This window comes from Daucus carota, chromosome 3 (assembly GCF_001625215.2).
Source record: "Daucus carota subsp. sativus chromosome 3, DH1 v3.0, whole genome shotgun sequence".
NCBI classification, from domain to species: domain Eukaryota; kingdom Viridiplantae; phylum Streptophyta; class Magnoliopsida; order Apiales; family Apiaceae; genus Daucus; species Daucus carota.
Window position 1 is genome coordinate 47,897,301 of NC_030383.2, and position 14,723 is coordinate 47,912,023.

General features: G+C 37.9%; 2 protein-coding genes across 2 annotated transcripts; both read left to right on the forward strand.

Moving 5' to 3' along the window:
* The first annotated feature begins 1,613 nt into the window (after positions 1-1,613).
* Positions 1,614-7,884, forward strand: LOC108214548 (ABC transporter B family member 15). Its single transcript, XM_017386610.2, has 7 exons — positions 1,614-2,107; positions 2,232-2,286; positions 2,380-2,558; positions 2,881-3,338; positions 3,721-4,261; positions 5,278-6,177; positions 6,284-7,884. The coding sequence occupies exons 1-7, from the start codon at positions 1,886-1,888 to the stop codon at positions 7,658-7,660; spliced, it is 3,732 nt and encodes a 1,243-aa protein (XP_017242099.1). The 5' UTR covers positions 1,614-1,885; the 3' UTR covers positions 7,661-7,884.
* Positions 7,885-8,030: 146 nt separating this feature from the next.
* On the forward strand, positions 8,031-14,541 carry LOC108212587 (ABC transporter B family member 15). Its single transcript, XM_064089195.1, has 10 exons — positions 8,031-8,363; positions 8,445-8,538; positions 8,824-8,942; positions 9,046-9,443; positions 9,569-9,623; positions 9,708-9,886; positions 10,100-10,557; positions 10,727-11,267; positions 11,815-12,723; positions 12,857-14,541. The coding sequence occupies exons 4-10, from the start codon at positions 9,252-9,254 to the stop codon at positions 14,231-14,233; spliced, it is 3,711 nt and encodes a 1,236-aa protein (XP_063945265.1). The 5' UTR covers positions 8,031-8,363; positions 8,445-8,538; positions 8,824-8,942; positions 9,046-9,251; the 3' UTR covers positions 14,234-14,541.
* The last annotated feature ends 182 nt before the right edge of the window (positions 14,542-14,723 follow it).

Consider the following 14,723-nt stretch of genomic DNA (forward strand, 5'->3'; position numbering starts at 1 on the left):
TTTGTAGTTTTGAAATATATGTTTATTTGTGTAAAATTACCAAAATTTAGAAACAGTTCAAATCTACACTCTTATAAAAGTATAGTTTGAACAATTTCTTTCATTTTTATAATATAATATAACAAATTTAATATCATCATTCAGATTATTATTGAGATTAGTAATACAAAAAACTTATATTCGGTATTCTATTACAGTTAATCATTTAATAATTATATTTTATATAATCCGAACATATATTAAATTATTACGAAGTTGAGTCATTTTGAATCTAAATTATTATTTTAGATTTATGGTTGCTTCAAGATCAGCTATAGATAATTTGATAGACTTGTAATAGAGGACTTCACCATATACTACCTACTTATGTTGTTTCATAAAACTCATGGGTTTTATGTATTTATTTTGAGTTATTTTAAATACAAAGTCAAATACAAAGCATCTCCATTTGGGAATTCCGTCATTAGTGACGACTAACTAGACTCTACAGAATATATTATCTTCAAAAGTAAAAGCTTAAGCTAACGTATTCACAGTCTAGTCAAACTAACCATACATAATTAGATGAACAGAGCTCACTAAAGTTATCATCGTAGCAGTTAGTGGTAATATATTTCTCTCTGTTTTTAATTTTCAAGCTTTGGCTTAACACAAATTTTTGGAATTTGATTTTTTCCTGAAAAAAATATGTAATCAAAAATTTTATTCATGAAATAATCAATTAAAAATAATAATTTTTACAATCTGATCAACCTAATTAAAAAGATATTTCAAAATTCAAAACATCAAATAAAAAAAATGGAGGGAGTACTCGTTATATTTTCATAATTTATAATTTATTTTATCAGTCTTTTGTGCTCATGAGCATACAATAAACGTAAAATTTGATAAATTTATCTTGTTTTGATTGAATTACACAACGATGGACTACTGCATTCACAACAACCACATCAGTCACATTCATATATTTTAGTACTTATACAAATCCTTAATTTATTACTCCCTCTGTCCCATTTTAACTGCCTTTTTAGAATTTGGTTGTTGTCCCAAAATAAGTGACTTTTTCTTGTTTTCATACACTATTTGATAGGTGAATTTCAATATTACCCCTCATTAATGCAGCTTATATTTTCTATGCAATACAAATAGTACTCCCTCCATCACAAATTAGATGGCCCCATTGACTTTGGGCACACAATTTAAGGTTCATTAACCGCATAGATACGTGACTTATTTTTAAAATTTTATTTTTGCACATAAAAATTAAAATATGAAATTTTCATTTATAAAAGAAAAAATAAAAAAATAAATTTCGTAAGTAGACGGTCAATGCACCTAAAGTTACGTGCCCAAAGTCAACGGGGACATCTAATTTGGGATGGAGGTATAGTTTAGTTTGACTTTATGAGGGGTAACTACGTAAAAGTATTCAAATAAACACCTCAATAAATGTAAAAATTGGTTTGTGTGCATCTCTCTAAAAAAGCAGTTAAAATGAGACAGAGGGAGTAGGAGAAGTAGCGAGCATTTTAGAAATGGGAGCCGTATCTTTGGGAGTTGCACGTTACAAACTTAAATAAAAACCATCCTTTAAAAAGAAAGTAACTTGAACACACAAACTAGTCCTAATACAAAAGTGGCGCTACTTAAAAGCATTGCATAGCCTGATAGCCACGGTTCCCCATAACATTAACCACCCAGTATATATATGAGCCCCCCTCTACCCTTTTGCTTGCTCTCCTCCCCCTCTCTAATTAATTACTCTCATTTTCCAAGCAATTACTCTTCATTTACCCCATCTCACCCTCTACATATATTAGTAGTAGTCCTGAGTGAAAGATAGTCAGAGGAGAAGCCATCAAGAAACTCAAGCTGCCAAGTTAGCATGGCCAAGACTGTGCTTAAAAAGAAGACCACGGGTTCAATCCGGTCCATTTTCATGCATGCTGATGGTGCTGATAAATTGCTCATGACTCTTGGCTTCATTGGTACTGTTGGTGATGGTTTCTCCATGCCTGTCATGTTGTATACCACTAGCATGCTCATGAATGATATTGGGGGCACTTCCTCTGGAGTTGATGCTCAGTTCACACACAGCATCAACAAGGTTAACATAAACATATTATATTCAATTCCACTTTAAGTTGATATGGGTTTTTTTGGTAGTGTATGCAATTATATTGTTGTAGATTTTGTGCAACTGATTCAACTTTATGTGTCACTCAAAACAGAATGCTTTGTCTTTGTGCTACTTGGCCTTGGGTCAACTTGTTGTTTGTTTTTTTGGTAAGTTGTTCACTGGACTTGTTTAAAGGTTTTTATGTCAGAATTTAATATTTACTGGGGGTGATTTTATATAGTTTAATTTCATGTGTTTAGAGGGATATTGCTGGACAAGAACAGCAGAGAGGCAAGCTTCAAGATTGAGAGCAAGGTATTTGAAAGCAGTGCTTAGGCAAGATGTCGGTTACTTTGATTTGCACGTCACAAGTATTTCTGAAGTTATTACCAGCGTGTCTGGCGATAGCCTAGTAATTCAAGATGTTATCAGTGAAAAGGTTTGCGCCGCGACTCAATTCATATAATAGTGTCTGCATTAGTAGTATCATTTTGTCAAGACTCAAGAGGAGAGGTTCTTTTAGTGAGATTTAAACCATCAATTTAGGCTACAATATTGTTACTACTGTGCATCTAATCATTATGATATCTATTAATTGCGCCAATTGTGTTTGACCACTCAGTACTAGAGGTCCAGAACATTCTGAAGTCATTACTCACAATCTGATCCCTGAAAATACATGAATTTTAATGCAATTCATGGTAACATTCATTACTTTACGTGCATGCACTTAAATTATATGTATGATTTAATGACTACAGATACCTGTGTTTGTGATGAATGTGGCATCATTTATCGGGGCGTATGTGGCCGCTTTCTTGATGTTGTGGAGACTTGCCATAGTCGGGTTGCCATTTTTGGTGATTTTGATTATACCTGGATTGATTTATGGGCGCACGTTAATGGGAATTGCAAGGAAGATGAGAGAAGAATATAACAAAGCAGGGACTATAGTAGAGCAAGCAATATCATCAATCAGAACAGTTTATTCATTTGTTGGGGAGAGTAAAACGATTACAGAATACTCTGCTGCACTTGAAGGGACAGTAGATTTGGGACTTAAACAAGGTTTAGCAAAAGGCTTGGCGATTGGAAGTAATGGCCTTGTGTTTGCTATTTGGGCCTTCATGTCTTTTTATGGTAGCAGATTGGTGATGTACCATGGCGCCCATGGCGGGACAGTTTTTGCTGTTGGTGCTGCCACTGCTATAGGTGGATTGTAAGTATATTATCCATGTACAAATTATTTACAGTATTTGCATCAATAGTAGTGACAGAGAGTCCTTTCTTGTGTTGGTTGTGGCCTAGTGCATATTTTTTCATGGGAACAGAGGGTCCAGGTCCGGGTCCAAGCCTTAGTGAAGGCATGTATGAGCACGAGGGTAAGGGCCAGTCAAACTGTTATCTGATCTTCTAAAAAACCACACATGCATATCCAGTTATCCATAAATATCCAACAAACATTTTGATTTGGACAAGCATAATCCATGAAGACTTCCTGTTAGTCATGGCAGAACTGTTTTGCTAATGCGTGTCACTATTTTCTTGAAGGTGTAACTTTTTAACTTGATGATTAATCTAAACTTTTTTCCTTGACTTAGATCACTTGGTGCTGCTTTATCGAATATGAAGTACTTCTCAGAAGCCACTGCAGCTGGAGAACGGATACTGGAAGTAATAAACAGAATACCGAAAATTGATTCAGACAACATGGAAGGTGAAATACTAGAGAATGTATCTGGGGAGGTGGAATTCAAACACATTGAGTTCGCATACCCTTCAAGACCAGAAACTATAATATTCAAGGACTTGAACCTCAAGATTCCTGCGGGGAAGGCAGTGGCATTGGTAGGTGGGAGCGGCTCTGGGAAGTCAACAGTAATAGCATTGTTGCAGAGATTTTATGATCCAGTAGGGGGAGAAATAATGGTGGATGGAGTAGGCATAGAGAAGTTGCAGTTGAAATGGCTGAGGTCACAAATGGGGCTGGTAAGTCAAGAGCCAGCATTATTTGCAACAACAATAAAAGACAACATACTTTTTGGCAAAGAAGATGGAAGCATGGAGGAGGTTATTGGGGCGGCCAAAGCTGCAAATGCTCATAACTTCATTAGTCAGTTGCCTCAGGGTTATGATACCCAGGTTTGTTTCTGCTTTGTCTTTTTCCTTCCCCGCTTGTTCATTAAAAAATTGGTCCTGGTTACATTTAATTTACATTAGTCAGACATTTAAGATAAACATTAATAACAATTATTTTGATTCGTTTACTTTTCTTATCATATAGTTTTCAGTATAGGAGGGGAGGTATGATTGGAAATATCACATTGCCACGAGGGGGAGGGGGGGCACAGGTGAAAGAGAGGGCGTCTGTAACTAGGCTATAACTTATTCCTTCCCTTCATAGTTCTTAGTTTAGATGTTTATATATTTCGGAAGACACCCTAGAAGCTATCAACTAATTTTACCTGAATTCTACGATTATATTAATTATATAACTTCTACATTGATGATTGTAGTTCTCAAATATAATATCTTGCCGTCCAAGTGTTACTGGTTAAGTGACATATATTCAAATTCATAAGAAAGTCTCCTTATACTTACTTTTTTATGTTTCATGTAGTACATTACAGTTAGTTTCACAAGTTCCAACTGAAGTTCTTAAATGCTCGGGCATGCTATTTTGAGCTAAAACTTTCAATTATTTAAGTGTTCTGATTCTTTTCCACATGTAGCTTGTTTTATAAAAACTAGCTACTCCCATGGTTTAGTAATTTCATAGAAAATTTTACAGTTGCTTAATTTGCACAAGTATTTTTCTGATAACATGACTTGACAGTAACTGGATTTCAATTATTAAGTTTAGTTAGTTTTTATATTGAAGTGTCTGAGTGTCCAACCAGCACTTATCATACTTAAATTTTAAAGTATTAATTAGGTTTTAAAGAGTTTACATCAGTTGTTTAACTTAACTGTTCAGTTTATCAAGGCGAACTCTTCAACTGTAGCACTTGTCCAGTAGCTTCACTATATGTCGCCAACTCACATATACCTGATAATTAGGTATTCAATTAGCTTTATATGATTAGGATAATGCCTCTATGGCTTCTGGAGTAGCTAGTCAATGTTAACTAACTCGTGCTCTTCCTGCATGCACACAGGTGGGAGAAAGGGGAGTGCAGATGTCAGGAGGACAAAAGCAACGAATAGCAATAGCTCGAGCAATAATAAAAGCACCCCGTATTCTACTTCTAGACGAGGCCACCAGCGCTCTGGACTCCGAGTCTGAACGTGTTGTACAAGAAGCACTTGACAAGGCCTCTGTTGGTCGCACAACCATCATTATTGCCCATAGACTCTCAACTATCCACAATGCTGACCTCATTGCTGTTGTCCAAGATGGTGAAATAAGAGAAACTGGATCACACAATGACCTCATTCAAGACCCAAATAGCCTCTACTCAATTTTAGTCCACCTTCAACATTCACAAAAAAACTGTGTGCCATTGTCCACCAGTACTAATTATAAAGTTGCTTCAATATCAAACGTTGACATCAATAATACGAGCAGTCGAAGAATATCTATGGTTAGCCGATCAAGCTCAGCCAACTCAAGAGGAGGTGAGTATGTTAATCTTGACAACAAACATCCTACTGAACAAATTTTTCCAGTACCATCATTTAAAAGACTACTAGCAATGAATCTTCCTGAATGGAGGCAAGCTATATTAGGGAGTTGTGGGGCGATTTTATTTGGTGCCATTCAGCCTGTTTATGCTTTCGCTATGGGTTCTATGATATCAGTGTATTTTTTGCCTGAACATGATGAAATCAAGGAGAAAACAAGAATATATGCTCTGTGTTTCGTTGGGTTGGCAGTGTTCTCTTTTCTTTTTAACATAATTCAGCATTATAACTTTGCTGCTATGGGTGAGTACTTGACAAAGAGGATCAGAGAAAGAATGTTGTCCAAAATACTCACTTTCGAGATTGGTTGGTTTGATCAAGATGAGAATTCTAGTGGTGCTGTTTGTTCTAGACTTTCCAAAGATGCCAATGTGGTATGTATTATATATACATCTTGTGTTTTTGCATAATGATATTAAAATGCTTGGCAGTGATGTTTATGGATAACAGAAAATTTTAACATATATTTTTCCCTTCCAGGTGAGGTCTCTGGTGGGTGATCGCATGGCACTTGTAGTTCAGACATTGTCAGCAGTTATAATAGCTTGCACTATGGGCCTAGTAATTGCATGGAAGCTTGCACTTCTGATGATTGCCGTTCAACCCCTTGTAATTGTTTGCTTTTACTGCAAACGTATTTTGCTTAAAAATATGTCATCCAAGGCCATAAAATCACAAGACGAGTGTAGCAAGCTGGCTGCTGAAGCTGTTTCAAATCTCAGAACTGTCACAGCCTTTTCATCTCAGTCACGAATACTCAAAATGCTCGAAAAAGCCCAAGAAGCCCCACGGCGTGAAAGTGCTAGACAGTCGTGGTATGCAGGTATTGGTCTTGGAGTTTCTCAAAGTCTCATGTCATGCACATGGGCCTTAGACTTTTGGTATGGTGGCAAACTCATTGCTGATGGGGAGATTAGTTCCAAAGCCCTCTTTGAGACTTTTATGATATTAGTAAGTACTGGTCGAGTTATAGCTGATGCTGGAGCTATGACCAATGATCTCGCCAAAGGTTCTGATGCTGTTGGGTCAGTTTTTGCTGTGTTGGACCGATACACGCTCATTGAACCTGAAGACCCCGATGGCCATAAGCCTGAAAAAGTAATGGGCCACGTCGAGCTCCGGGATGTAGACTTTTCATACCCCGCGAGGCCAGATGTGCCAATTTTTGCAGGTTTCACAATCAAGATTGAAGCAGGGAAATCAACAGCATTAGTGGGGCAAAGCGGGTCTGGTAAGTCAACCATAATAGGGTTGATCCAAAGATTCTATGATCCACTCAATGGTTCAGTAAAAATTGATGGGAAAGATATAAGATCATTTCACCTTAGATCCCTGAGGAAATACATCGCACTTGTCAGTCAAGAACCTACATTGTTTGCTGGAACCATACGTGAAAACATCACCTATGGAGCATCTGAGGAGACCGACGAAATAGAAATCATCGAGGCAGCCAAGGCAGCGAATGCTCATGATTTCATCACCGGACTAAAAGATGGATATGAAACATGGTGTGGTGACAGAGGAGTACAGTTATCTGGGGGTCAAAAGCAACGCATTGCCATCGCCAGAGCAATCCTAAAAAATCCAGCCGTGCTTTTGTTAGATGAAGCTACAAGTGCTCTTGATAGTCAATCAGAGAAAGTGGTGCAAGATGCACTAGAGCATGTCATGGTGGGGAGGACCAGTGTGGTAGTGGCACATAGATTGAGTACAATACAAAATTGTGACACAATTGCAGTGCTGGACAAAGGAAAGGTTGTTGAAAATGGAACCCACTCAGCCTTGCTAGCAAAGGGATCCACTGGTGCCTACTACGCGTTGGTTAACCTTCAAAGAAGAGCCGACACTAACAACTGAAAGCTTTGATTTTTGTAATCAAGCTTCTGGTTTTTTCCATCAAGTAGTTGGTCTGATGGAGATGTAGTAAGGCCTGACATAGCATATATTATAGGAAACAACATCCAAGGAGCAGGGAAAACATGTTTATTCAACATCAATGTTGCGTAAGCTATATCTTTTTATGTAAAGAAATTCAGCTGAATGATTGCGTTATGAGCAATAAATAACATGTTTTGCCTTTACATCTAATTTTGATGAAAAAACAATGATCAAGTTTCATATGGAGCTGGTGTGAGTTATCAAGAGGACTTAAGTCAATACTCTTTATGTTCAATTTGGAAACAAAGATGCCATTACAACATTATCTTCTGTACTGGCTTATTGATTTTACCAACACTGGCAGACTTTCTTGAATTAGGTTGAGTGCAACTGAGATGTATACTGTATAGGGAAGTAGCTGTCATTATAAACATGCATGTTGCATTTAAAATGTTGTATCAGTTTTGAATTTATAATAAGCAGTCTTCTTAATTTATAAGCAAATTGGCAATTCAGCAATTGAGCAATTGTCCTTTAGTGACAATCAGAGAGTTGTGGTTTGTCTGCAAGAAAATTAGTCAGTAGCAGAAAACTAAACTCGTAAAAAAGAAGTCAAGGCTGAGACAGGCAAGTATTTATAAACTATGGTGTCCCGGAGCAACAGAAGTGGCCGTCAGTCTTCGTAAGCTAACTCTCTTTATAATTGCTTGCACCAATGTTGTTTGCTTAATCATTAACCAGATTGTCTTAATATGCTTTTCAGGTGTTTATTAAAATGCACCAAAAGGGCTTTCATATATTAATGAGTTCAGGGTGATAAGTCGGGCTGTTGCTGTATATAGCTGATGGATGTACATGTATGTTTCATAAAACTTCTGCACTTTGTGCTTATTGATATATACCCAATGTCAAATGTAAAGCATCTTCTTATTAGCATCTGAACATTTCCCTCATTGATGGTTAGCGACAAGCTGGAAATATATTATGCCTGTTTTTATTTGATTTATTTTTAAACAACTGAAGGTGGCCATATTTTAAGGTGTAACACGACAAACTTTATGATTAATAAGTATACAATCAGGCTCTGGGATAAATTATGCACTTCTCTCATTTCTGTTTACGACAATACACTGTTTTTTCAGTTTGAACCCGATACTTGGTGCATTGTAAGTAGACACTTAACCATCGCAGCAACACACCTTAGTTGCTGTTCTGTTTTCATCTCATTCCCTGCTTTTGTGCAGCACCTGGGGTTTTACAGGTTGTTGTACAATTGTCCTCTTGGGCCAATATGTTCTTTATACACTTCAATTTTATTCAGTTAATTATAATTACAGAGAGCTGATATTTTAATCTATTCACAGATCTCCGCTTTAATAGCTAGACTAGAGTGTACTACTGCATAGAGAAAGTATAGACTGGCATGTCATCTGCATTAACGCTAGTCCATGGTATCCTAGAGCATTAAACCAGTACATGAAGAGGGCCCATCTACCATTTTCTTTGCTCTAATTCCTTTACTGAAGTACTGAAATTTTGCGAAGCAACTACAGGATTAAGAAAGAGGGCCATGGGATCAATTCGATGCATTTTTATCCATGCTGCTGGGGCTGATAATTTCTTGATGTTCTTTGGCTTAATTGGAGCCATTGGTGATGGTATCTTCATGCCTGTCCTGATTTATACAACTAGCAAGCTCATGAATGCTATTGGGGATACATCTGCAGGAATTGATTCTCAGTTCATCCGCAGCATCAACAAGGTCTATCCTTAATCTACACGCACAAAAAAATGCACACACATGTGGATGTGTTTCTTAACGCATATGTGTTTATATCTAATATATTTTAAGTAACTAATTGAGTGTATTGTATGTTGCGGAAACAGAATGCACTAGCTTTGTGCTACTTAGCTTGTGGCCAGTTGTTTGCTTGTTTCCTTGGTAATCCTCACTGAGTCCATTTTAACGTCTTATATATCAACTTCTTACTGGTAATTTTGATCATTTTAACTAAATGTAATTCAGAGGGGTACTGCTGGACGAGAACTGCGGAAAGACAAGCTTCAAGATTAAGAGCAAGATATTTGAAAGCAGTACTAAGGCAAGATGTCGGTTACTTTGATTTGCATGTGACAAGCATCGCGGAAGTAATCACTAGCGTTTCTAGTGACAGCCTCATTATTCAAGATGTTATCAGTGAAAAGGTTTCCATATGCTCTATATAAATCTCATTCTGATTATCTGGTATCTCTTTATTGCGCCTTTGACCACTGGCTAGCCAAAGTCCACAGCAGTTTTGAAAACTTTCCTAGTATGATACCTGGAGATGGATGATTTCTAATTTAGAGAAAGTATTTATTATTTCACGTGTGTGCACTTAACAACATGATATAATTAAAAAATTAAAATTACTACAGGTCCCCTTGGTTGTGATGAATGTGGCTGCATTTTTCGGTGCCTATTTGGTGGGATTCTTGATGTTGTGGAGACTAGCTATTGTTGGGTTGCCGTTGGTGGTAATATTGGTTGTTCCAGGATTGATTTGTGGGAGAAATCTAATGGGAATTGCAAGAGATATGCGAGATGAGTATAACAAAGCAGGTACAATAGTGGAAAAAGCAATCTCATCAATAAGAACAGTTTATTCATTTGTTGGAGAGAATAAAACCACGATAGAGTACTCTGCTGCACTGCAAGGAACAGTAGATTTGGGAATTAAACAGGGATTAGCAAAAGGTTTGGCTATTGGAAGTAATGGCCTTGTGTTTGCTATCTGGGCCTTCATGTCTTACTATGGTAGCAGAATGGTGATGTACCATGGTGCCCATGGTGGAACTGTTTTTGCTGTTGGTGCTGCCAACGCTTTAGGTGGATTGTAAGTATGTTGTTCGTATATGACTTATTTTCACAGTTAGAATCATAATCAGTATATAACCCACTGAGATTTGTTATTATATGTAGGAGAACTATTCGATTCTCTTTGTCAATATTGTACTTTCTGTTTTATTTCTTTCATCAGATATTGCCTTCTTTGTAAAAATTAGGTCACTTGGTACTGCTTTATCGAATGTGAAATACTTCTCTGAAGCCATTGCTGCTGGAGAACGAATAATGGAAATGATAAACAGAATCCCTGTGATTGATTCAGAGAACAAGGAAGGTGATATTCTAGCAAATGTATTGGGGGAGGTGGAATTCAAACACATTGAATTCGCATACCCTTCAAGACCAGAAACTACAATATTCAAAGACTTGAACCTCAAGATTCCTGCTGGGAAGGCAGTGGCATTGGTCGGTGGGAGCGGCTCTGGGAAGTCAACAGTAATAGCATTGTTGCAGAGATTTTATGATCCAGTAGGGGGAGAAATAATGGTGGATGGAGTAGGCATAGAGAAGCTGCAGTTGAAATGGCTGAGGTCACAAATGGGCTTGGTGAGTCAAGAGCCAGCATTATTTGCAACAACAATAAAAGAGAACATACTTTTTGGCAAAGAATATGGAAGTATGGAGGAGGTTATAGGAGCGGCCAGAGCTGCAAATGCTCATAACTTCATTAGTCAGTTGCCTCAGGGTTATGATACCCAGGTTTGTTCTGCTTTGTCTCTTTCCTTTACGTCTATTTTGATTTTGTTTCTTAAAGATTTACGTCGGTCAGTCATTAGAGATACATTATATAGTAAATTGTAAAGTGGTGGCCGTACTTTGTCTAATGTTGTTGTATTTTAATTGCTGGATTTCAGAATAGCGACATGATGACAGTCTTTAGAAAAGGTGGATGATCGCCAAAAACTTATGGCTGGACTTTACATTTATTTTTGAAAACATTGGATGTTAGCCACTTCTTTGAAAGATGAAAGCAATTTAGCCACTAAATTGTACATTTGAGAATCCAGTCACATAGCTATAGCCAATAAACTTCACCCACCATTTTATATTTTGGTCAAAATTATATTTTTATAGTTTGTTTTCTTCTATACATTGTCATGTCTAGTTGTGATATTTTAAGGGGCAGATTCAAATGAAATTGTATCCAAGGGACGTCTGCTTTTAACGATTAAGTTGCAACCTTTAACCTGTCTAACAAGGTACCATAGCTAGTTACTGCACTCATACTCTTCATGCATCCTGGCAGGTGGGGGAAAGAGGCGTTCAAATGTCAGGAGGACAAAAGCAGAGAATAGCAATAGCTCGAGCAATTATCAAAGTACCTCGCATCCTCCTCCTAGACGAGGCTACCAGCGCTTTGGACTCTGAGTCTGAACGTGTTGTACAAGAAGCACTTGACCAGGCCTCTGTTGGCCGGACCACCATCATCATTGCCCACCGTCTCTCAACCATCCAACATGCTGACCTCATTGCCGTTATTCAAGATAGCAAAATCACAGAGACTGGCTCACACCATGATCTCATTGAAGATACAGACAGCCTGTACTCAACTTTAGTCCACCTCCAACGTTCCCAAAAAAATAACGTGATGTTGTCTACTGGTACCAACAATACTAATTATAACGGTGCTTCAAAATCTAAGACTGACATCAATAGTACAAGTTCTCGAAGATTTTCAAGGATTAGTCGATCAAGCCCTGCCAACCAAGGAGATGGTGAGCATGTCAATATTGAGCATAAAAATACTAATCAGCAAACTTTGTTAGTACCATCATTTAAAAGACTTCTGGAAATGAATCTTCCTGAATGGAGGCAAGCTGTATTAGGGAGTGCTGGGGCAATCTTATTTGGTGCCATTCAGCCAATTTATTCTTTCACTATGGGTTCTATGGTATCAGTGTATTTTCTGTCGGACCATGCCAAAATCAAGGAGAAAACTAGGATTTACGCTCTCTGTTTTGTTGGTTTGGCACTGTTCTCTTTTATCGTCAATGTAATTCAGCACTATAACTTCGCGGCTATGGGTGAGCTCCTGACAAAGAGGATCAGAGAAAGAATGTTGTCCAAATTACTCACTTTTGAGATTGGTTGGTTTGATCAAGATGAGAATTCCAGTGGTGCTGTTTGTTCCAGGCTCTCCAAAGACGCTAATGTGGTACGTATGTTATTAGATTATATATACATCTCTGTAAATTTTCCATATTGATTTCAATTTATTAAGCAGATGCTTGTTTATTAGCTGATTTTGTTGAATGATACTGTGAACAACATTTATGATTTTTCTTCAGGTGAGATCTTTAGTGGGTGATCGCATGGCCCTTGTAGTTCAGACACTATCAGCAGTGACAATAGCCTTCACCATGGGCCTAATTATTGCTTGGAAGCTTGCTATTGTAATAATCGCCATCCAGCCCCTTATCATTGGTTGCTACTACTACAAATGTATTTTGCTTAAAAATATGTCTGCAAAGGCTATCAAGTCACAAGACGAGACTAGCAAGCTGGCAGCAGAAGCTGTTTCAAATCTCAAAACAGTCACAGCCTTTTCATCCCAGGACCGAATACTCAAAATGCTCGAACAAGCCCAAGAAGGCCCACATTGTGAAAATGCTAGACAATCAAGGTATGCAGGTATCGGTCTAGGAATTTCCCAGAGTCTCATGGCATGCACTTGGGCATTGAACTACTGGTATGGCGGCAAACTCCTTTCTGATGGTCTGATCAATTCCAAGGCTTTCTTTGAGACCTTTATGATCCTGGTAAGTACAGGTCGGGTAATTGCTAATGCCGGAACCATGACTAGTGACATTGCCAAAGGTTCTGATGCTGTTGGATCAGTTTTTGCTGTCCTGGACCGAATCACGCTCATTAACCCCGAAGACCCTGATGGCCATAAGCCTGAGAAAATAAAGGGCCACCTTGAGCTCCAGGATGTTCACTTCACATATCCCCTGCGGCCAGATGTGCCAATTTTTGCAGGTTTCACAATCAAGATTGAAGCAGGGAAATCAACAGCATTAGTGGGGCAAAGCGGCTCTGGCAAGTCAACCATAATTGGGCTGATCCAGAGATTCTACGACCCTCTTAAAGGTTCAGTAAAAATAGATGGAAAAGATATAAGATCGTTTCACCTCAGATCACTGAGGAAACACATTGCACTTGTCAGTCAAGAACCTACATTGTTTGCTGGAACAATACGCGAAAACATCACCTACGGAGCATCTGATGCAACCAACGAATCAGAAATCATCGAGGCAGCCAAGGCAGCAAATGCTCATGATTTCATCACTGGTCTAAAAGATGGATATGATACAGGGTGTGGCGACAGAGGATTACAACTCTCTGGTGGTCAAAAGCAACGCATTGCAATCGCCCGAGCAATCCTGAAAAGTCCAGCTGTGTTACTGTTAGATGAAGCTACAAGTGCTCTTGATAGTCAAACCGAGAAAGTGGTGCAAGATGCACTAGAGCATCTTATGGTGGGAAGGACTAGTGTGGTGGTGGCACATAGATTAAGTACAATACAAAACTGTGACACAATTGCAGTGCTTGACAAAGGAAAGGTTGTTGAAAATGGAACTCACTCGGCCTTGCTAGCAAAGGGATCCGCTGGGGCCTATTACGCTTTGGTTAACCTTCAAAGATTAAGGGACACCAACGGCTAAGAGCAAGTCCAAACAGGTTACCTATACGATGTCCTAAACTCACATTTAGGTCATGTGTAAAAAAAATGCACTCCAACACTATCACTAGCACAACCTTAATTCTCCAAGCCATTACCTATTTATAAGTAACCCGAGGCATTACCTATTTAATATTTATGAATAAAATAATCATCCCTCTTCTTCTTTCTTTGTCTATTCTCTCCTTTTACCCCTCTCTCTCAAATTTATTATTAAAATAATATTAGGAGAACAAATATAGAGATTACTATTGGAGTTGACACTAAAAATAGATTACTTAAATCACTAAAACATGCTAGCACTCATTATTTTATATTATTTATAAGTAATAGGATAAGTAACTTATTAGACTTGCTGTAACATCTTGGATTTTTGTAATCAAGCTACTGGTTTTTTCTGTCAAGTAGTTGGGGGTGACCGAGGTGTCTCATAAATCTATACTATACTATAATAATCCTCACTGAGTCCATTT

Excerpts from the sequence above, each read along its gene's own strand:
- LOC108214548 (XM_017386610.2), top strand. The coding sequence starts at position 1,886 with ATGGCCAAGACTGTGCTTAAAAAGAAGACCACGGGTTCAATCCGGTCC. Across the intron at positions 2,287-2,379 it reads ACTTGTTGTTTGTTTTTTTG|AGGGATATTGCTGGACAAGA; the intron begins GTAAGTTGTTCA and ends TCATGTGTTTAG. Across the intron at positions 3,339-3,720 it reads GCCACTGCTATAGGTGGATT|ATCACTTGGTGCTGCTTTAT; the intron begins GTAAGTATATTA and ends TCCTTGACTTAG.
- LOC108212587 (XM_064089195.1), top strand. The coding sequence starts at position 9,252 with ATGGGATCAATTCGATGCATTTTTATCCATGCTGCTGGGGCTGATAAT. Across the intron at positions 9,624-9,707 it reads GTTGTTTGCTTGTTTCCTTG|AGGGGTACTGCTGGACGAGA; the intron begins GTAATCCTCACT and ends AATGTAATTCAG. Across the intron at positions 12,724-12,856 it reads TCTCCAAAGACGCTAATGTG|GTGAGATCTTTAGTGGGTGA; the intron begins GTACGTATGTTA and ends ATTTTTCTTCAG.